The sequence below is a fragment of the Vicugna pacos genome, chromosome 9, assembly GCF_048564905.1.
Source record: "Vicugna pacos chromosome 9, VicPac4, whole genome shotgun sequence".
Classification (NCBI taxonomy): domain Eukaryota; kingdom Metazoa; phylum Chordata; class Mammalia; order Artiodactyla; family Camelidae; genus Vicugna; species Vicugna pacos.
In genome coordinates this window covers 4,813,971-4,838,126 of record NC_132995.1, presented here as the reverse complement: position 1 = coordinate 4,838,126, position 24,156 = coordinate 4,813,971, and the positions used below count along the sequence as shown (strand labels likewise).

General features: G+C 42.3%; 1 protein-coding gene across 1 annotated transcript in view; it reads left to right on the top strand.

Moving 5' to 3' along the window:
* The first annotated feature begins 4,505 nt into the window (after positions 1-4,505).
* LOC102538513 (uncharacterized) overlaps positions 4,506-24,156 on the top strand; it is a 35,958-nt gene continuing 16,307 nt past the window's right edge. Inside the window, exons 1-5 of the mRNA XM_072968549.1 lie at positions 4,506-4,643; positions 6,171-6,339; positions 10,813-10,939; positions 12,081-12,176; positions 17,065-18,768. Coding sequence (XP_072824650.1) covers positions 6,325-6,339; positions 10,813-10,939; positions 12,081-12,176; positions 17,065-18,768 — 1,942 coding nt within the window. The 5' untranslated portion in view covers positions 4,506-4,643; positions 6,171-6,324. The remainder of the gene's footprint in view (positions 4,644-6,170; positions 6,340-10,812; positions 10,940-12,080; positions 12,177-17,064; positions 18,769-24,156) is intronic.

The following is a 24,156-nucleotide window of genomic DNA, read 5'->3' as shown; positions in this document are numbered from 1 at the left end:
GGTCTGATGACTAAGACAGGGACATGTGGTCAGCACCTGGGGAGGCCCATGTGTATCTGTCACTGAGGGGCTGGAGCTTTGGAAGCCCAGGATTCCAGGGCTGCTGGACAGACAGCGAACGTCACTTTCCCCTCAGTCCTTCAAGTAAGCCTGAGTCCCGCTTCAAGGGTCAGTGCACATACACACACGTGTCTTCTGCTAAAGCACTGGTCCCTTGGGGACAGTGATGAGACAACGGCCACTGTAGGTAAGAGGAGAGATTCCATAGTATGGAAAGTGCTTTAGGCTGAAGAAGGGTTTATAAAATAAATTGTAAAAGATGGAGCCATTAACATCTGGAGTTGCTGAAAAAGCAAAATAACTAAGAGATTTGTGATTTAATATTTTCTTCCCATTCATATCATACACTGTGTCTATATATGTGTGTGTGTGTGTGTATATATATATATATATATATATATATATTTTTAATTCTATTTTTATGAAATAGTTTTTGACCACTCCAGAATACCCTAGTATCTCCCTTCTCTGAATTCTCATTCTGCTCTGTGTCCAGGTCATTGAGACCCAGCCTTGCAAACACTGTCCATCTATTTATCAAACATATTTTCAATGCAAGGTTTTTGTTGGAGAGTGTGTGCGTAATACATGAAGCAAGGCCTCCCGCAGAGAGTCTGGCTTGATTCAGTTTTGTGCACCAGTCTGGGCGTATTGATATTTAAAGTTCTCTCGAGGATGCTGTGCTGGTAGCACACTTGGTGACTCAGCTCCAACACTGAATTTCATGAGAAGCAAAGAAATAGCCAGTAGCAAAGATTTCTGTGGTGAGTATATGACAAATCTGTGCAACACATGGTTTGAACCCAAGGTTGTTTTTGAGGGGGGTGGGGGTGGTAATTGGGTTTATTCATTTATTTAATTTTTAAAGTAAAAGAAATTTTGCCCCCAGCGGAGGTACTGGCAGTTGAACCCAGGACGTTGTGCCTGCTAAGCACGCGCTTTACCACTGAGCTGCACCCTCCGCCAGAGAACACAAGGTGGTGTTGCTAGAACTATAGCTTGTGTACAGCCACATGGCAAAGTGATTAGCAATGATGGGATACTGTGAACATTTAGAGGAAACTTTTTAGCCACTTGATTTTTGTGCACTGTATTTTTAACCAATGTATCAGAAATAAGGAGTCTTATTATAAGATTCTTTCATACTGAGATCATCCAGTCAGCACTAAAGAGCCAATCGGCCCCTAAGCATTCCCTATTCCCCTCTTCCCTGGACATCAGGAAGTTGATGATCGTCTGCCAGGACCGTTGCATAACCAAAGATGGTTAAAGAGAATGGAAAAATGCGGTGAACGTTTTGTTCATCCTGACCAACACTGTTTTCCTTTAAGATACAATCCTGGACAAACGCTGCAATCCAATTTAAGGTTAGTCAATCAGAATAGAAGCTATGAAATAAAGAACCCTGCTGAATGTAATGGAGACGGGAAATCCTTTCCCCTGACAAAGCATGAGCAGACGCCACTAAAACTGCCCGAAGTCGGAAACTCATCAGCACTAAGGCTCAAGTTGTTAAGCATCAGAGAGCTCACAAAGTTGAGAAATCCCACGTATGCCATCGACGTGGGGAATCTGTCATCAGCAAGTCTCAGCTCACTAAACGTCAGAGAATTCACCTGGGAGAGAAACCCCATGGATGCAGTATGTGTGGGAAAGCACACAGCACAAAGTCCAGGCTCACTGAACACCAGAAAATTCAACAGCAGAGCGACCTTATGTAATATATGCTGAAGGTGGCAAAGCCTTTCTCATTGAATCACTCTCATTTTACATCGGAAAACTCATTCTGGAGAGAACCCATCTATATGTAATGACTGTGGAAATGGCTTCACCCAGCAGGTCAGTTTCACGGTACATTGGTGAACTCATACTGGAGAGAAACCTCTTGTCTGCAGAGAATGTGGACAGGGCTTCACCCAGAAGACAGGGCGCATGGCACATCAGGGAGTTCATACAGGCAAGACTCCTTTTGGATTCTTTTTTTAAAGGGGGTGCTAATTAGGTTTATTTATTTATATTTACTTATATATTTATTTTTTAATGGAGGTACCAGGGACTGAACCCAGAGCCTCGTGCATGCTAAGCACGCACTCTACCACTGAGCTCTATGCTCCCCCAAGACTCCTTTTCTATGTAGTGACTGGAAAATCCTGTTCTCAGAATAAATATCACAGAATTCACTGAGGAGAGAAACCTCATGAAAGTAGTGAACATGGGAAAGGCTTCATCACAAAGCAAAGTTTTGCCTCATTAAAATAAACACAAGAGAGAAATGTGTAGATACAGCAAGGTGGGAAATCCTTCCACAGAGTCCTGGCTCTTAACATTCAAGCGAAACCCTGTAAACACCCAAGAAAATGATCTTGTTGATTTGGTGATTGTGCAAATGCCTTCCGTAACATCTCAGACATCATGAAGTATCAGTAGGGTCCTAGCAGATAGGAACAGAGTCCTTTTGGAACAGCCCTTTGCAGGGGGTAAGGGGTATAGCTCAGTGGTAGAATCGTGCTTGGTATGCATGAGGTCCTCGGTTCAACTCCCAGTGCCTCCTTTAAGGGAAAAGAATTTTAAAAAATTAAAATTAAAGAAAAAACAGCCTTTTGCTAGATGTGCACCCTCAAGAGATAGCAGAGAATTCACACATGGGGGGAAACCTTATAAACACAGCAAATGTGGTAGTGCTTTTTGATCAACTATGTCACATTTTATATCTCAACCCATGTACTCAGAGTATGTAAATTCTGCATTAGGAGAAATGGACATGGAGTAAGTGGATTGAGATGTTTGTATTTAGAATGAGGTAGAGTTAGAAAAAAAACCCTAAAACAAAATTTTCCTCAAGGAGAGTATTGTTTATCTGAAGGGGAGAGAGGAGGACTCCTATTAACAGTGTGTAAGTAACGCAGGATACAAATACTTTTTTCAAAAGATGCCCCTGTTTTATCTGCCTACCTCAGTCACCATTCTGAGGTGCCTGTGTTCTCAAGATCCTGTGTTTCCTCAGGGTGAGTGAACGTTCTAGCTCAGAGCTAGGGTGAAGGGTGGAAGAGATAATAAGCTGTAGCAGGGCTAGAAACGGGTAGTAGGCGTATAAATGGCTAGCAAAGACTTCTTGCTGACGTGATGAAGAGGCATAGGACCAGGAAAACCAGTTCTTTGAGGTCACTGTAGTTTTTGCACATTAATGTTCACTGAAGTTCCATTTGCAGTATCGAAAAAACTGGAAACAACCCAAAGCTCCACCAACTGGTAAATGATTGAATACATCTTCGAACATCCATGGAATATGAAGGAACGAAAAGGAATGAACTGTTGATGCTTTACAATGATGAATTTCAAAACAATTATACTACGTGAAAGAAGCCAGCACATACACAACTTAATTTTATGACAAGAATGCGGACTAATTATCAATTTAAACCCATTTTAGTCACTTTTTCCCCGAAAAATACTGCCAGATGCTGATGCTCGATGTAATTTGCCTGTTCAGTTACAGAAACTGGTGCCCAGTCGTAGAATGTATTATACCTTTCACCGCCTGATGTTTACATCCCGTGTAACAGAAAAGGCAACAATAAAACAGCAGTCGTACAGAAAGAATATGGCAGAAAAAGAAAAAAGAACTCAGACTAATTTATGGTGACAGAAGGCAGCTCAGTGCTGCCTAGGATGTAGCATGTTTTGTACTGGGGCGGGGTTAAGGAGGACAGTTGGGAAGCGGCTCACAACGTCCACTAGCTTCTGCTCACTTTGTGATCGCGGCATCCCCTGGCACTACCCGCATTCCCCAACCTTTGTCTTCCTCAAACGCGTCCACCTGCCGGTTCCACGCGGAGCTCCCGGGAAAGCATCCGCTGGGCCAAACGGACACCGCACTGCCTCCAAGACGGCCGCGCCCACGGTGCTCCTGCCCTAAGGCGCCAACCCTAAAAGGACCGCGCGCCGCCTGTCTTGCTGCCAAGCATGCTGAAGTTTCCGTGGGACCTCTAAACCTTTGCACCATCAGTCCCGTGACTGAAGTGTCCAGAAGCAATTTTAATCTCCCACGGAGCTGAGACCTCACAGCCACTCAGGATGTACGCGCGCCCTTTCGTTCGTGATGGGCTCCAGCCTTACAAAAACGTGCGCCCTTCACCGCTACAACTAGCGGACCCTGTTCGTTCAAATGAATTTACACCCGCATCAAGGTTGCCTTGTGTGAGCTCGAGCCTCCCCGTTTTCCTTCAAGGGCTGAGGTGCCAGGAAGTAAGCGATTCAAAAGCGGTCTCTCAGCGCCGCGCCCAGCGGTCACCGACGCCTCAGCGGCCGCCACGCCTCCTTTGCGTCAGCTGTGCCAAGATGGCGGCCCCCAGGGCGCCGAGGCGGTGGCGGCGGCGGCGGCGGCGGCGCGGGTGTATTACCTCATAAGGGAAAGCCGGAAGCCCCCAATCCATTCACCATAGAAACGCGGTTAGAAACGCAGCCGGTCGTTGTCTGTTGGTCTCGGGAGAGGAGGGGCTGGGCGAGGGGGACCAGAAGTGGAAGAAGTTTAGCGAAGTACGTTAGGCCCTGAAGAGGTCGCTGCGGGCTCAGGAGAGAATCAGGTCAGTGTGTGGGCCTGTCTGTAGAAAAGGTGGGGGCGGTCTGTCGGCCTTCGGGTAGGTTGTGGCTCCTCTGAGTCGGTGAAGGTAGAGCTGGGGCGGTTGGCTTTTTTTTTTCTTTTCTTTTCTTTTTTTTTTTGAGGGAACGAACATGGAAGTGTCTGTACCGGATGTCTGATCGAGGTGTTTTTAGGGTCATTCATGGGGGCTCTTGTGGTCAGTGATTAAAGGTTTGAACAGATCAACCACCGAGAGTCCTGAAATCAGGGTTTAAGAGTGTTTGAGTGTCACCTGCCTGTAGGTGTTTGACAACTGGTGGGATGGTGCTTGTCAGTGAATGCGACGTCTTCGGGTTCTGAGATAATTTGAAGCTCAAAGGTTGAGGAACCGATAAGGCAGGTCAGTGTACGCGTGTATTTGATCTGATCTGGTATCAGTCCGGTGGGGTGGTGTCACTGGCTTTTGTGCAGAGATGTGTGACAACAGAAGGCTTGGAGGCTCAGAAGCCCTGGTAGGTGCGTGTATTGAGCTCAGACTTTGGCTGTTGGGACAGACTTGAACGTTAGTTCACATTCCCCAAGAGCTTCAAGTCCACGTCCCTGCCCCACCACTAATTTTCTAATCCCTTTTGGCTTCCTTCATCACCACAACTTTTTGAACGGAAGAAATGAAAGTTTGGGGGAAGATGAACGATCCAACATATTTAAAATTAATAAGCTTTTTATTTGAATTCTGTTTTTACTGTAAAGGCTGCTTTTCCCCCAGTGTTTACATTTTTGAATTGTTTTTTAAATTTGTATTTATAGCTCATATTCCTTTTCTATCTCTCCTTTTTTGGAGGGGGAGCAAATGTTCATTGTTCATTGTTCCTCATGTTGAAGTGTGTATATAAGCAGGGTATATGAAGCCTTTTATTTATTTTAATTCAGCTAGTCATTGATATTTATTAATCATATTTTTTCAAATTTATTTTTATTGAAGTATAGTTGATTTACAATGTTGTGTTAGTTTCAGGTGTACAGCAAGGTGATTTAGTTATACATATACATATATAAATATATATTCTTTTCAATTATAGGTTATTACAAGATATTGAATATAGTTCCCTGTGCTATACAGTAGGTCCTTGTTGTTTATCTATTTTATATATAGTAGTGTGTATATGTTAACCTCAAACTCCTAATTTATCCTTCCCCGCCTATGTGAAGACTTTTAAAGAGGTGTGAGGGCAACAAAGTTTAAAGGAAAAATTTGCATTTCCCCCCTGTACATATGGCCTCATTTCTATAATTGTTCTGAAAATGACCTGCCACTGTACTATATTTCATATAGTATTGGGCTGATTCTTCTTTGCCAGTTTCCCTTTCAAATTCATGCTACTTCCACATATCCAGAGATTTATGTTTCATTGGCCCTGCGTGTGAAATCCTCTGGGGAACCAAATAAAGAGACAGAAATATTAGGGACCATGTGTTAAGGTGAGTCCACAGCAACAAGGAAAGTAAGCCTAAATGTAATTTTGTTCTTAAGCCCACAGGTCCTAGCAAGAGACAAGAACTGAATGAAGGAAGAGGAGGTTCCAGGACCTAGATATTGTTATTTCTGGGGTCACTTTGACTGGTGGCTGTGACGTCTAACTAGAAATTTAGGATATATCTGGAAGAGACAAAGAGAAGAGAGGAAAATGCTTCAAGCCCAGGTGACTCTTGTCTTGTTTTGCTGTCTCCCTTATTCCCTAATGGATTTATAGAGGGCTGTAAAAAATCAGTTCAATATCTAGAGAGAAACAATCTCTGAATCTAACCTAGCTTCATGGCAAAGTAGGATCAAGAATACAGAGTTCACGGGGAGGGTATAGCTTAGTGGCAGAATGCGTGCTTAGCATGCACGAGGTCCGGGGTCCCCACCGCCTCTGTTCTTAAAAGAAAAGAATACAGAGTTCAGCTTGGCAAATCATAAAGGCTTAATAAATAATAGCTATTGTTATTCTTACTGTAAAGTTCATTTCAATTATGGCTTAGTTTATTTCTCAGATTATTAAAAAAGATTTAGAGAATTTTTATGATTATGGGAAAATAAATAACCATTGACTATAAATTGAAACCATTGAAATTGAATATATATTAAAAAAAAGAATATAGCATTCATAGGATTCCTGGTAAATGACCGATGTTGGAACATAATGTGTCACTGTCACTGAACCTGTGTGTGCACCTGTATATCTGTGTCTATTTATAAATGGATGGCGGTTCCTGTACATATCTGTGGACATAAACAAATCTGTTATGACATTTTGAGTGTCTATGGAATTATACCATAAAGAACGACCTGTTGGTCTAAGATGGTATAATTTAAATATTTAAAAGAATAATGACTGCAAGTGTTTAATGACTGTTAGCTATATACAATTCCATTTGTCTACAATCATACTCAAAAAAATGAGTCAGGGGGTGGATATAGCTCAGTGGTAGAGTGTGTGCTTAGCATGCATGAGGTCCTGTTTAATCCCCAGTATTTCCATTAAATAATAAACCTAATTACCCCCCCCCCAAAATCAGAACAAAAATGAGTCACACCTATGTAAAGCATTTAGATGAGTGCCTGCTACAGGGTAAGTGATGGGTGAAACCATCCATGCCTTAAATCTCTGCCAGTACTTAGTAATAGACATTATCAGATTGTATAATTTCTGTCAATCTGAATGATCCAGTGTTTATTCTTTTGCCTTGTTTTGCAATTACCTCATCACAGGTGAGCTTGAAATCCTCCTTGTATGTTTATTGACAAGTTGGACTTTTTTCTCTCATGAAATGCCTGTCTTTATCATTTTTACATTAACAAAATGATTTTTTCCTTTCTGATTAATAGTAGTTGTTCATATCCACTATATATTGATTTTTTTTGCTTATAAGAAATATTTTTCCAGCTTTTCACTTTTCTTTTAGCTTTGTCCTTGATATCTCTTTCAATGCAGACATTTTAATTTTTCCCCTTAGAAAATTTCTGGGGGGCGGGTTATAGCTGTGGTAGACCATGTGGTTAGCACACATGAGGTCCTTGGTTCAATCCCCAGTACCTCCATTAGAAAAAAAAAATTTAATTATTTATTTATTTACCTTTTTTTTAAATGGAGTTACTGGGGATTGAACCCAGGGCCTTATGCATACTAGGCATGCACTCTACCACTGAGCTATTCCCCACCCCAGAAAAAAAGGTTTTAAAGAAAATTTATTACTTATTTTCTTTTATGGTTTTGGTTTGTGACATGGATATACTTCCTATTTATCTCAGTTGCTTTCATAGACTTTTGTTTTACGGCTAGGACTCAAAACAGGAAAAAAAAAACAACCCTATTTTTGAGTGTGAAATTAGGTAGGAACCCAAGTTTTCATTTCTCTAGGTGGATCTACATCTCATGTGAAAAATTTCAGAATGTGGTTAAGATCAGCGGTGTTAAGAATTTGCTGCCTCTACCAGGTCTGCTCCCTCGTCTAGGAAGTGATCGCTGCATAACGCGGGGATACGTTATCCCATCAGATGTTCCCTCATCTAGTGCTTCAGTTGACAAGCAGGTCTCATTTCATGCCCCGGTGGCGTTCGGGCCAAGGCTGCGTGGCGGCAGCATCAGGACGTTAAGATATTCCACACTTCTGAACTGATTTATTCACAGCACTTCTGATGCCAAATGGTGGGTGGGTACTTCCCTCACACCCACCAATTCTAGGACTCTCCAGGCACCAACTGGGTGACCTATAATTCAACTCAATTGTGTCAATAATACGTGGAGTGAGCGACAGATCCCACAAGGTGAGCGCTCAGTCCCACGAGACTGCCCCCACTTTAGGTGCCAGTCAGAAGTCCCAGGTTGTTACTGACACTTCTGATGACCAGCTCTAAACCCGGGGGTTCCCATAACCCCCTTCTCAGGTTTGACAGTTTACTAGAATGACTCACAGAACTTAGGAGAGTGTTTACATGTGCTGGTTTATTCTGTGGCTGTGAACTTCCCTCTTAGGACTGCTTTTCCTGAATTCCATAGATTTCACGTGGTGGTATTTTCATTGTCATTTGTCTCAGAGTATTTTTTTAATTTCCTCTTTGATTTCATCGTTGACCCATTGGTGTTTTAGTAGCATTTTGTTTAGTCTCTGTGCAGTTGTTTTTTTCTCGTTTCTCTGCTGGTTTATCCAAAGGCGACAACTCGGGAATAGCCAAATGGAAGAGATGCATAGGGCGAGGTTTGAGGGAAGGGGTGCTGAGGTCCTCCCCAGTAGCACCACCCTGCCAGCACCTCAGTGTTGTTCTCCAACCTGGAAGCTCTCTGCACCTGTTGTTTAGGGAGTTTTATTGTGGTTTCATGATGCAGGCACGAGTGATTAACTCACTGGCTATTGGCGACTGAACTCAACCTCCAGTCCCAATTCCCTCCCTGGAGGTTGGGGGTCTTTCTGGCGACCAGACCCCATCCGGAATCTCTCTACAGGCCCCCAGTCACCAGTCATCTCAGTAGCACACTGAACACACTCTTATCACTCAGGACATTCCAAGGGGTTTAGGATCTGTGTACCAGCAACCAGAGGCAAAGATCAAGTGTCATCACAATGTTTTTCTGGTTTCTGTTGTTTTTATTTCAGTAAATGTTGTCTTTCTGTTGATAGCAATGAGTCTGTTCGTTCTTCTCATGATCTGACTCTGGCTAGTGGTGCTCTGCAGTTCCAGCCTGGCGCGTCTAGGTACAGATTTCCTGTGTGGCTTTGCTGGCTGGCTAAGTCTGAGTTCCAGGATGTTTAATCAGTTCTGGAATTTTCTGATTCCTGAGATCCTCACATTGCTTTTCTCTTTCTCTGTAATCTCTTATCTCTTTACAAAACTATGTAGAGGCATATATTAGACTTCACTCTTTCCTCTGTTTATTTTTCTGAGATTCTTTTTTTTTGTTCAGCTTTTTTTTCCTTTGGTGAGGGAGGTAATTAGGTTTATATATATTTTAAGGGAAGTGCTGGCGGTTGAATTCAGGAGGACCTCATGCATGCTAAGCACACACTCTACCGCTGAGCTATGCACCCCCTCCATCGTCTGTATTAAACCCTCCTTTATATTTTCTCTTTTTGTGTCTGCTTCATTTATCAGTTATTTTTTAAAATGCATATTCCATTTCACTCATTACCTCTTCAGTGTATCTAATATGATGTTAGCCTTTTGTGAAATAATAAGAAATGTATACACTGGTCTCTGCTCCTAGTTCCTGACATAGGGCTCTTAAAACCCTAATAAATAGGAGTGCTATGAGAATCTTCTGGTCTTTGACCTCAGTTCCTGGCACAGAGCTCCTAAAATCCTTATAATTCCTAAGTGATAAGAGTACCAGGAGCTTCTTTTGTTCTAATATCTGGTCTTTGACCCTGATTCCTGACACAGACTTCCTAAATTCCTTGGAATTTCCTGGGTGGTCAGACTGTCTTGTTCTCATGAGGCAATGCTTGGTGGGCTCTGGGTTGGGAACTGGTCACCAGCAAGACCGAGCCTTGATCAGAAGCTTGGAGCCTTCCACACCCCATTCTCCGGGGTGGGGAGGGGCTGGAAATAGAGTTGATGATCAATCATGCCTATGAGATGAAGCCTCCATAAAAGCTCCAAAGGGGTGGGGTTTAGAGAGCTTCCGGGTGGGTGAGCACCAGGAGAGGGCACGGGAGCTCCGAGCCTCTGTCAGTGTACCTTGCCCTGGGCACCCCTTGCGTCTGGATGAAATCTGTATCCTTTCTCATATCCTTTTATAATAAACTGGTAAACAGTATGTGAACTGTCTTCCTGAGCTCTCTGGGCTGCTCTGGCAAATTAATCGAACCCAAGGCGGGGGTCATTGGAACCGCCAGTCAATAGCTGGTTAGTCAGGAGCACAGCTGACAACCGGGATTTGCAGTTGGTGTCTGAAGTGGCTTGGGGACAAGTCTCATAGGACTGAGCCCTTAACCTGTGGATCTGATGCTGTCAGAACTGAGCTGCAGGACACACAGCTGGTGTCACAGAATTGCTTGGTGGTGTGTTTAAAAAAACTGACACATCAGAATTGGTGTCAAAATCATACTTGATGTGAGCAGGACACCTTCGTTTATATTCCTTATGAATCAGTAAAAGAGAAACACTCAAATTAAACAGGACTCCGTTATTACAGGAAACCCTGTCATTCAAGGATGTGGCCGTGGACTTCACGTGGGAAGAGTGGCAGCTCCTGGCGCCTGCCCAGAAGGCCCTGTACCGGGACGTGATGCTGGAGAACTACAGCCACCTGCTGTCCGTGGGTGAGGACTGCTCCCCTGGGTCACTCAGAGGGGCTCCAGTCAGTGGCCTTTCCTTTTTCAACTGCTTACACTCGAAGTCACACCAGTGACCTGAATGGCAGATTGTTTAGTGCCTCCTCTGGCTCTGATCAAAGGGTATATATAATGTGCTGTGAACTGTTTTTACCACCAGACATGTGGAGTTTTCCTGTACCAATAACCAGTTCTACTCCCCAGGTACCGACAGGGTCTCCAATTCAATCCTGTCCTGACACTAGCCCCCAAAGTCTGCATCAGACTCCACAGGCTTACGGGCTCAGTGCCCTGGGACTGCTCTCCCTTCAGATGCCAGACAAAAGTGTGGGGTGCCCCGATCCCCGCACTTCTGTCCGACCTGACTATAAATCGGGCTTGATAATTTGCTAGAATGGCCCCTAGAACTCAGGGCAGCGCCTTACTCACCATTGCCAGTTTATTCTAAAGGATAAAAGTCAGGCACAGCCACAGGGCAGAGGTACATGGGGCAAGGTTTGGGGGAAGGAGTGTGGGCCTTCCATGCCCGCCCCAAGTGTGTCACCATGACGTGTTCACCACCCTGGAAGCTCTCCTGACCTGGTTGTTTGGGGGTCTTTACGTTGATTTCATCAACGTGTAGGCATGTAGGCGTGACTGCTTAAATCATTGGCCATTGGTGATTAGCTCAGGCTCAAGCCCTGTCCCTCCCCATGGAGGGGGGCGGGGGTGAGAGCTGAAGTTTCAACCCTTCCACTCCTGCCTTGGTCTTTCTGGCCCCCTGCCTCTACCCTGGAGCTACCTAGGCCCCCCAGCCACCAGGCATCTCCTTACCACTCTGGAGAGCCCAGGGTGTTAGAAGTTCTGGCATCCGGAAGTAGAGCTTAACCAAATACTGGAGCAAAAGGTGTTCCTGGTGTGCCTGTGACACGGGAAATTCCAAGGGCCTTCGAATCTCTGCCAGGAAAGGGGGGGGGGCAGAGACCAAATATACATGATTATATCGCAACCTCTCATGTGTGCCCTGAGTGAAAAGCCTCCACTTTGCAGACGTGAAATCCGTCTGGTCCCTTGAAGGACCGTCCTCCCGTCGTGACAGACCCCAGCCCCGTTCGGTGGGCCTGAGTCTTGTATCGTTTCCCATGAACAGGGTGTCAAGTCCGCAGACCCGACGCGCTGGCCGAGTTGGAACGAGGGGAAGACCCGTGGGCCAGAGAAGAGGGAACCGGCAGTGGTCCGTGTCCGGGTGAGGGAGGACCGCCGGCGGGTGACCGCGGAGTCGGGCCTGGTGGGCGGCGGGGGGCGGGCAGGGCGCCCGAGGGTGCCGGGAGCGTCTTTAGAGGGGAACATACCCCTTTTATCTCTTCTGACGTCCGATCCTTGCTGACCTTATTCTACATCCTGATTTTTGCTTGCCTAGGCCGCTTCTTCCTTCAAAGTTCTGTGACCCACTGCTTCTTGGTGCCTGTCGCAAATCCCTTCCGCCTCCCTCGCCGTGAAATCCCACCTCCCAGGCCTCGCTCCAGAAGCAGATCTGTGACTTCCTGGCTGTTTTCTGACCGTGGCACTTCGCTGCCCTGTTGAGAAATACTGCTTTCCCTCCCCATGGCCAGCCCCGCCTGCGCGGCGCCCTCCCAGGAGCCCAGTCCCTCGCTGTGCGTCAGCCCCGCTCCTTGGTTTCCTACCCCTCCCGCCCGTCCCGAGGTTCCTCAGTGGTTTTGTTCTCCATTTTCTCTGCTGTACTCCCAGTCCTTAAAATCCTCCTTCAGTCTCATGAATTAAGCTCTTTCTGTTCGCTGGATGAGACTCCAAAGGTCCCTGCTGTTCCTTTTCACTGTCTCATCAGAAAAGGCTGTTTTACATCTCCATCACTTCCAGCCTAAATCACAGCTTATGTGAGCTTCACTTTACTTCCTTCCTACACTTGATGTTTCTCGTTGTCCTTTGGTTCATCTTAGGTGTCAGGATTGTGTTCATTTCCCTAAATCATTTGGTTTTCCTATTATATTCTTGTGAGGTTTTTAAAAACAGCTTTATTGAGATAATTTCACATGTTACAATTTGCCAACTTAAAGCATACACTTCAGTGTTAAGTAGTATGTTAACAGTTATATAACCACCACCACCAGCAATTTTGGAAGATTTTTCTCTCTTTAAAAAAGTTTCCTCCCAAGCCCCCAGCCTTAGGCAAGCACCAGTCTGCTTTCTATCTGTACTGATTTGCCTGTTCTGGATATTTCCTATAAAAAGAATCACGAAATGTGGTCTATTATATCTGGCTTCTTTTATTTATCATGTTTTTGAAATCCTTCCATAAAAGATTTTTATCAGTACTTCCTTCTTTTTATTGCCAATTAATATTACTTCGTATGGATAGACCACATTTAATTTTTTACAAAACAGTGATTTATTAAATCATTTTTTGACTCATAAAGGGAACACAGTACATATTCCTGTTTTATCCAGTTCACCCATAGTTATCATTTGTGCACATTGGTTTCCAAGAAAATGTTACAGGCAAGTTTGAAAACTGCTGACATATTTATGACACAAACTTTGATTTTACATTTCCTTCTAGCTATGTATTGTATATATATATTTTCTTTTTTAATTGAAGTATAGTTGGTTTACAATGTTGTGTTAGTTTCTGGTGTACAGCATAGTGTTTCAGTTACACATATATGTATTCCTTTTCATATTATTTCTCATAATAGGCTATTACAAGTTATTAAATATAGTTCCCGTGCTATACAGTGGGATCTTGCTGTTTACCTATTTTATGTATAGTAGTTAGTATCTGCAAATCCCAAACTTCTTATTTATTCCTCCACCCCCTGACTTTCCCTCCTGGTAACCACAAGTTTCTTTTCTGTGTCTGTGAGTCTGTTTCTCTTTTGTAAATAAGTTCATTTGTCTCATTTTTTAAGATTCCACGTATAAGTGATGTTATACGGTATTTGTCTTTTTCTTTCTGGCTTACTTCACTTAGTATGACAACCTCCAGTTCCATCCATGTTGCTGCAAATGTCATTATTTTATTATCTTTTATGAATGAGTAGTATTCCAGGGTATATTTTATATTATTATTTAAAAAATATATTGGGGAAGCTGAATTAATTAATTCACAAGTGGTGGATCAGAATTTTTCTCAAATTGTAATTTTCACTTGGAAGTTTAAATTTTATCATCTGCAACAAGTATCATCAGTTGTTTTCCTTGAAGAGAAAGCTTCCTTTCTTTACTTAAAATTTTTTAAATTATTATTATTTTTGGGGGGAGGAGGTAATTAGGTTTATTTATTTTTAGAGGAGGTACTGGGGATTGAACCCAGGACCTTGTGCATGCTAAGCATGCACTCTACCCCTTGAGCCATACCCTCCCCCCTATTTTTTATATTACTTTTATTTTATAAAATATTAAGGAGAGGATCATAGCCTTTGCATCTAAAGCAGTAGCCAGTATCATATTTATTTTAATGCTGCAGGCCCATGGTGTTGTGGTCCTTTATAATACGTTGCTTTATTTAATATACCACATTTTATTTACTCATTTATCTACTGATGGACATTTGGGTTGTATCCACTTTTCGGCTCTTAGGAATTATGCTGCTATGAACATTCACGTACAACTTTTTGGTAAACATATGTTTCCATTTTTCTTGGCTGTGTATTCCACCTAGGAGTGGAATTCTTAGGTCATGTGGAGTCCAGGAAGGGCCCTAACATAGTGCTTCCTTCCAGACGTGATGTGTGATAGTACCCAAAGTATTGCCAGCCAGGGAGGCTCCTTTGAGCCTTTGGTGTCCAGAGTTGTCATGGGCTCAATCACATATTTCCCACATTTCCCACTTCTGGAGTGGGAAGTCAGGCTAATGCCTGCACTTTCCATTTCCTCCATAGTTCATAACTCATATGTTGTGGCCCAAAGCCCATATCATAAATCACATTGTTAGACTGATGGCCAAAGCCACCAGGCAAACAAAGACACTCCTATCAGACAGGACAGTCCAGGGCAGATCTACTGGGAAGATAACCTCCCAGTAGCTGAGGGCAAGGGCCAGACCTTTCTCTGGGTGAGGTTCAATCTTCCCTGAAGGTAAAAGTGAACAAGAAAGGGATTCATTTAGAAAGACAGAGGAAACAGAGCGTATGGTAATACAGTCAGGGTGGGAATGACAGCATGGTATGTACAAGGTGTGTCTACATTTTGAATTGGGAAGATGATGCCATGAGTTAGGATTGAAGTTATGAAGGAGGAAATGTACTACCAAGAGAGTGCCTGACGTCGGGCAAATGAAAGCCAGTGTCAGAAGGTCTCTGTATGAGAAGTAATGGCGTGGAAACGGGTCCATGCAATATTCCTGCACTGTTCTAGCCAGGGCAGCTGTTTGGGTTTCCTGTGTGAGTGACTGAGGCAGCACGGTGGCGAGTTGGTTGGTTTTGTGCTTTTGTGGCTGTTTTCCCTTTCACCTGGGTGGCAGTATTACAGCAATAATAGGGAACAGCCGGATGTTCTAAGAAAAACTGAAGGTAACGCTGACACAACCTTGGTCTTCAAGGAGGAACTTGGTCCTTTAGTACAACTTAACTGTTGCCAACCTAGACACAAACGTAGAGTTGCTGAAGTAGACGCTGCTGGTGGTAAGCGAGGGGAGAGTATATTAGAATCGCTAAAGTGGGGAGAATTGGGATGTGACTTCGCTCCTGAGTGCAGAACGCGATTGGAAAAGGGGACAGTTCTCCATATCCCACGCAGTAGCACCTGAGCTTCTGAAGGAGACTGCACGGCACACTGGCCAGATGCAGAATTTCCTGCCAATCACTGCTGTCCTGTTTCACCACTAATGGCGCATAGGATAACATGACACAGCTGGACTAAAGGTTCGACTGTTGATTTATGAGTTGTCCATGGATATGATTGATGTTTTGGGAACATTAGTTTGATGGGGGTCTGCAGAAGCAAATACAGGAACAGAATTACAATGCAAGAGTCTCAGTTTACATTTTTGAGGACCATACATTCTTACTGGCCAGGCAACAAACATATTTATTTTACCTACTCCCGTGTGCATATTTCCTTGATCTGTCTAGTCAGAATTTGGATCCTCTTAAGTGGGCTTTAAGAATCCGAAAATGCTAAGTGTTGGAATATCTAAAACCTTGGTCCTGTACCTTCAGCATCTCTCATTCTACATGTCCTCCCAACATATTCTGTCCTTTCAAGAATAATATGCACATATTGATTATTTCCACGTTGTTATCTCCACTTATACCTCCAACCTGATTCTTGATTTCTGTACTGTGCCTTTAATGCCAAGTCAGTTTAGGTTCCACAATGCATATTTTTTTTTCCTGCATGTGGACTTCAGTCATCTTCTTCATCTCAGTTGGAGATGCTTTACCAACCCATTGGCTAAGACCATACAGTTGGCAGAGTACTCCTGGCTTCCTCACCTTCAGTGACCACGCTCCCCTCTTAACCCATCAGTGAACCTTGCCTCTTCTTTATGCAAGTGTATCCTAATTTCCTCCACCTTCCACCATCTCCATTGCTCCTTCAAACCACATTTAACAATCCCGAACTCCCTACTTTTTTTCTTTCCTCCTTCTTTATTTGGGTTTCCCTAACAGGAATTTATGAGAATTGAATATAAGGCATATTTATACATCCCAACAACAACACAGTGCCTGGTACACGGGAACCACTCAGTACATCATGTTGGAGTGAACAGATGTGACCTTCCTCATTTTGGATCAGTTGTCTCCTCCACTCTGTGGTCTTGTCTCTTTCCAGGTTCTGGGTAATGACACTCCTCCACACCCTGTCGTTTGCTGCTGCTAGTGACTTGCTTGTATTTTACTGTCTCTGCATGTTTTGCAATTTTCAATTTTGAAAGCAGCCAAATCTACATAGATTGTCAACTGCCTAACCTTATGGTACCCTAACTACTTTTTTCCTTTTTGGTTTGTTTTTACCAATGTGTAAGAAATAATGTGTCACTTATCCATGACATTTTATACTGTTATCATAGGGTTGTCACTAATGTGTCATTTTTTTTAACACCAAGGAATTTTTTAAAACAGTTTTATTCCAAACAAGATCATGAAAGGATTCATTGTTCTCTTCTTTCCTAGAAATTGGCAATGTTCATAATCACCTGCAGGGTCACTGGGAAAATCAAAGAATGCTGAAAGATATAGAACAATACCAGGAACATAATGCTTTTGGAAATCCTGTTCCTCGAAGCAAAAGTCATTTCCCTTTCAGGCAAAATCAGGATATGTTTGTGTTTGATATAAAAACTTTGAAGCCAAATTTAAGTTCAGTCAACCAGAGCAAAAGCTATGAAATTAAGAACTCTACCAAATGTAATGGAGATGGGAAATCATTTCTGAATGGTAAGCATGAAGAATTTCATTGTGCAGTTAAATTCCCTGTGAGTGCGAAAGCCGTCAGCAGTAGGCCTCAAGTCATCAAGCACCCAGGAACTCCCAGCACAGAGAAAGCCCACGTATGCAGTGAATGTGGGAAAGCCTTCGTTAAGAAGTCTCAGCTCACTGATCATCAGAGAGTTCATACAGGAGAGAAACCTTATGGATGCAGTCTGTGTGCAAAAGTATTCTCCAGAAAGTCCAGGCTCAATGAACATCAGAGAATTCACAAGAGGGAGAAATCCTTTATATGCGGTGAGTGTGGAAAAGTCTTCACCATGAAGAGCCGTCTGATCGAACACCAGAGAACTCACACTGGAGAGAAGCCCTTCGTATGCAGTGAATGTGGAAAAGGCTTCCCAGGGAAGCGTAATCTCATAGTACATCAGCGAAACCACACTGGAGAGAAATGCTACGTGTGTAGTGAATGCGGAAAAGGCTTCACTGGGAAGAGCATGCTTACCATACACCAGCGAACTCACACGGGAGAGAAGCCCTTCACCTGCAGTGAGTGTGGGAAAGGCTTCACCACGAAGCACTATGTCATCATACACCAGCGGAATCACACAGGAGAGAAGCCGTACACGTGCAATGAATGTGGGAAAGGTTTCACCATGAAGAGTCGTCTGACTGAACATCAGCGAACTCACACGGGAGAGAAACCCTATGTGTGCGGTGAGTGTGGAAAAGGCTTTCCCAGGAAGAGCAATCTCATTGTACATCAGAGAAATCACACAGTAGAGAAATCCTACGTGTGTAGTGAATGTGGAAAAGGCTTCACCGTGAAGAGCATGCTTGTCATACATCAGCGAACTCACACAGGAGAGAAACCCTACATCTGCAGTGAGTGTGGGAAGGGCTTCCCCTTGAAGAGTCGCCTGGTCGTGCACCAGCGAACGCACACTGGGGAGAAGCCTTACAGATGCGGCGAATGTGGGAAAGGTTTCATCGTGAACAGCGGACTGATGCTACATCAGCGAACTCACACGGGGGAGAAACCCTACATATGCAATAAATGTGGCAAAGGTTTTGCCTTTAAGAGCAATCTTGTGGTACATCAGCGAACTCACACCGGAGAGAAGCCCTTTATGTGCAGTGAATGCGGAAAAGGTTTCTCCATGAAACGCTATCTCGTTGTACATCAGCAGATTCATACGGGAGAGAAGTCCTTTATATGCAGTGAATGTGGGAGAGGTTTTGTCTTGGAAATGGAACTCCTTTTACACCAGCAAGTTCATACTGGAGAGAAACCTTATGCATGCGATGAATGTGGGAAAGGCTTCACTGTGAAAAGCCGTCTTGTTGTTCATCAGCGAACCCATACGGGAGAGAAACCTTTTGTATGCAGTGAATGTGGAAAAGGTTTCTCCTCAAAGAGGAATCTTATCGTACATCAGAGAACTCATAGTGGAAACAAACCTTAACAAAGCAATGAATATGGCCACACCTATGGGAAGGAAATATGCCTTGTCTAACATCAGAGATTTCACACAGGGTAGACTTCCTTTATATGTACTGAGTGTGGGAGATCCTATTCATAAAATCTTGGTTTCATCACCCACCAGAAAATATACACAGGAGACAAACCGTTTGTATGCAATTAATGTGAGAAAGCCTTCAGCACGAATTCAGCACCCACTGTACATTGAATAACTCATAAAAGAGAGACTCTGGATTCAGCGATTGGGTATAACCTTTCTCTCGTTTGTCGAGCCTTGTTCATACACACCAGGAACATATAGGTCAAGGTACATAATCCTTTGCAGAGAATCTGCACTCATTAGAGACAAGCGAACTCATTCAGGGTACAGACCATGATAGTTCACTGAACTCATTAAACATCAGTGTGTTCCTAGAGTCCTTGAATGCAGTCAGTGTAGATTCGTCTGTTGCTAGATCTCACGCTTAGGAGACTATGGAATTTGCATAGGAGTGAAATCTAATGAATGCAGAGAACGTGCTAGTGCCTTCAGTGATACTACCTCACATTGTATGTCAGAGTTAACATGCAGGAAAAATCTCTAATGCAGAAAAGGCTTGAGAAAACATTTCTAGGTAATTGTTTGTCTGAAAGGTCTACGCTAAGATAAATCTTATGAATGGAGAGACTAGGAAAGCCTTCTGTGGGAATAAAAGACCCTGTCTCATCAGTGATCATAATAGGTCATCAGTGAGGGGGTGGTGGGTAGAACTCAGAGGCAGAGCACGTGCTTGGCATGCACAAGGTCCTGGGTTCAATCCCCAGTGCCTCCATCAAGGAAAAAAAAAAACCCAAATCACCAGTGAGATCATACGTAGTAGCAATACGATGATCGTGGGAAAGCCTTTGCCTGGAAATAAAACCTCAGTAGTTGTCCAGATGAATTTTCAGTTGGCAATGAATATGGCAGGATTTCAGTGATATATTCCATCTCATCACTTCTCATGAAGTCACAGAGAAAACTTAAGAACATACTAAATGTGGAGTAACTTTAACAATTTTGCAGAGAATTCTGAAGGAAAAAAGCCCCATGAAAATGACATGTACTTAAATTTTCTATCACAAGTCTAACCTTATACACCCGATGTCCATTTTGGGACAAGATACCTTGAATCACATGATCCATGATTCCATAATTTTAAAGTAGGCTGTTCTCAACGCTGGTTAAATTTTAATGTTACACACAATGCAGTCGTGTTCTGTGGCCATCTCATACCATTATATGATCCATTCTCGCATTTCTTAGGCTCTAAATCCATCTCTTTCAGTCTACTTTGTACTTCAAAAGAAAAAGGAGTGTATTCATAAGTGTAAGGCAACATATTTGGATATATTTATCCAAGTTTATAAGTAGCATTAAGTAGTTTACAAAAACACTTTAAATACGACTTTCCTAAAATTTGTTTTCAAGTAGTTTTAGACTCGGCAGAAATTACAAAATATACCAAGTTCCTAAATACCTTTACTTGGCTTCTTCAGTGGTATTATCTCACATAACCATAATACATCATCAAAACCAATAAAATGACGTTGGTACAAAGCTGTTAAGTAAGCTATAGGCCTTAATTGGATTTCCCAGTTTTTGCATGCACTAATTTGTGTGAGGTTTGTTTTGTTTTGTTTTTTGGTATATGTTTCTAAGAAGTTTTATCTCATAGGCAAATTTCTGTAAATCCCACCACGATCAAGATGCAGAATTGTGCCAACACAAAGAAACATCCACCCTTTCTAGTTACACTGTTCCTGACCCATGGTGACCACGGATCAGTACTCCACCCATCTAATTTTGTTATTTCAAGAATGCTATGAATATGGAATCATACAGTATGTAACCTCTGAGATCAGCTTTGTTTCACTTAGCACATTGCTCTGAAGATCCATCCAATTTGTTGGGTGTATAAATAGTTTTACTTTTTGTTACTAAATAGTTCTAATCTATGGATGTACCATGTTTTCTCTCTTCACTGTTGATGGATGTCTGGGTTGTTTCTGGTGTTTCACTCTTATGAATAAAAACCTTCAAACATTTGAGTACCCAGTTTTATGTGAACATAGGTCTTTGTTTTTTGGGGATAAATACTCAGGAGTCATATGTTATGTTTGTGTTTAACTTTTTAAGAAACTGGCAAACTTTTCCAGAGTGGCTGTACTAATTTACATTCCCACCAGCAGTGTATGAATGCTCCAGCTGTTCCGTGTCCTTTCTGGGACTTGGCAGTGTCATATTTGATTCCAGCTGTCCTATCAGGTGTGTGGTGGTATATAATGACGGCCTTAACTTACAGTTGCCTGGTAGCGAATGATGTCCAACACCTCTGTGTTACACTGAGAACTGTAGCAGGTAAGGTTGTTATGTTGCTTTCAACCATCCAAAGGAGACTGGTCTTTATAATTGATGATATATTTACCCTTTCCATTCCTTTTTCTTCATTCCTGATGTTTCCTTCTGTTAATTTCCTTCTTGTCAGAACTCCTAATTTACCCCTCCCCCCTTCCCATTTGGTAACTATAAGTTTGTTTTCTATGTCTGTTTTGTAAATAAATTCATTTGTATCATTCTTCTAGATTCCACATAAAAATGATATCATATGGTATTTTTCTTTCTCTTTCTGGCTTACTTCACTTAGTACGATAATCTCTAGGTCCATCCATGTTGCTGCCAATGGCATTATTTCACCTTTTTATGGCTGAGTAATATTCCATTGTGTATGTATACCACATCTTCTTTATCCAGTCATCTGTCAGTGGACTAAAATGTAAAATGAGCTTTCTGATCTACATTTAAATTTGAACATCTTTACCCTAAATCCTGGATTAGTGTTCCTACCCCTACACTGTAACAGGATGGATTCTGGGCATTCTACAGCAAAGAATCAGATACGAGTGCCCCACTAACCAGGCCCTCAGACCCTTTCTGTCTGTCCTTCTGCAAGCCTATGCGTGTAGCCATGTCAAAGTTGCAGCAGCTCATTCCTGAAACTGATCGGTCAGGGTCCCCAAATGGGCTGCCCAGGCTGCGCTGCGCTCTCTGGACCGTATATTTAACTCACCTTTCAGAGCTTGACATCCCAGGTGAATAGGGCTGAAATTTAATCCCTGAAGGGAATGTAATATTAATAAATTATGAACACAATAAATTCTTAATATATAGAAATTAGAAAACATATATACAAATGAAGAAATTTTAAATCATCCATATTGTACCTAAGAGTCAAAACACTGTTAACAGTATATTCTCCAAATTTTAAATATAGGTAAGTATTTTTTTTATGAAAGAAAAATGAGACTGTCTCTTTATAGTTACTATAGCGTGAACGTTACGTCATTCAGTATTCTAAAACTTTTCTAAAACTGACATGATTTTGTAATACTAAAGTAATACATAATTATTATACAAAGGTATATTAACAGCGGAGAATTGCAAAACTTGGGAATGCCAAAACTTCTGACCTTCTCTACTCATAAGCCAAATTGTAAAATAATCTGAGCTAAATATTTTATTCAACCAGTCACAATTTTCAAAAAGACAAACGTTTATGGATTTTTCCCACAAAAAGGATCATAGTATCAATACTGCAGATACTTTTGTCCTCTGAAGAATACTTATCTTTCCTCATTTATGCTGACAATTGTAGTATATTCTTCTTAATCGTATATATACTATTACGTTGAGTGGATATCCCATAAATTTACCAATGTATTCATTTATCATTGTACATTTAGGTTTTTCCTTTTTTTTTAAATTACAAAAGCCACTGTGGTTAATATTAAGAAAACCTTTTTACCAAATAAACTATTGGAATTAGAATTGCTGGGTTGGTGCAGCCATTATAGAAAACCGTATGGAGATTCCTTAAAAAACTGAAAACAGACTTACCCTATGATCTAGCAATCCCATTCCTGAGCATATATCTGGAGGGAACTCTAATTTGAAAAGATACATGCATTGAAACTGATTATACTTCACTAAAAGATAGATGCACCCCAATGTTCACAGCAGCACTATTTATAATAGCCAAGATATGGATGGAAATTAAACATCCGAGAGACGAATGGAGAAGGAAGTTGTGACACATACACACACACACACACACACACGAATTCTACTCAGCCATGAAAAAGAATAAAATAATGCCATTTGCAGCAACATGGATGGACCTGGAGATTATCATACCATGTAAAGTAAGCCAGAGAAAGAAAAATACCATGTAACACTTTAATGTGGAATCTTAAAAAAAAAAAAAAAGGACAAAAATGAACATTTACAAAATAGAAATAGACCCACAGACATAGGAAACAAATTTATGATTGGGGGAGGGATAAATTAAGATCTTGGGATTTGTACATACTACTATATATAAAGTAGATAAACAATAAAAAAAAAAGTAGATAAACAATAGGTCCTATCGCATAGCACAGGGAACTACATTCAATACAGTGTAATAGTCTATAATGAAAAAATATGAAAAGGAATATATATAAATAAAACTGAATCGCTATGCTGTACACCAGAAATTAACAGAACATTGTAAATCGACTATACTTCAATTAAAAATTTTTAATTAAAATAACAGAAAAAGAATTGCCTGGTCAAAGAGAATGAAAAATTTAAATTGGATCCAGGTTGCCTTCTAAAAAGTGAGTATCTACTTAAATTCTCTACAATTAAACCTCCCTTGCCTGCATAAAAATAACATTTTAAGGTGTGTTCTTTTTAAAATTTGTGATGTAGGCCAAATGATAACTGCGTTATCTCATAATTTCAAATTCTCAAATGCCCACTGTCATATATTTTTGGAGGGAAACATGCAGTACATATATTTGTACCTTTACTTCATCCCCTTACCCACGTATTTGTTTTGTTTTGTTTTGTTTTGACCGAGCTCCCCCTTCTTAGCTACGCCTCTTCATTGGCTGTCTTCCTTCTAAGTTGCAAAGGCCTTACCCACTCCAAACACAAGCGCACTCTCCCCAAACCTAAGACTTAAAGTGGCCACTGCTTTTGTCAGCTCTGTGGCTGCCGCCTCTGAGGGGACGTCTGGGTTTCTATCCATTTTAATCCTCCCAAGACGCCCGTGGTGAGCCCCTCTCTGCCGTACGGACGCCTGCCTTCTTCCAAGATGGCCGCGCCCATCGTCCTCTTCAGTAACGCTTCGCTCTAAATAGCACGAAGGGTGCCGCCATCTTTCTTTGCTCCCCAGCCGGATGAACGCATCATGTTGGCCCTAGAGAGTCACCGGCCTCTGAAATGTTAGGCGGTTAGCGCAGCACTGCTAACAGTCCCTCGCAGCCAGGAGGTAAAAGCATGGAGGTAG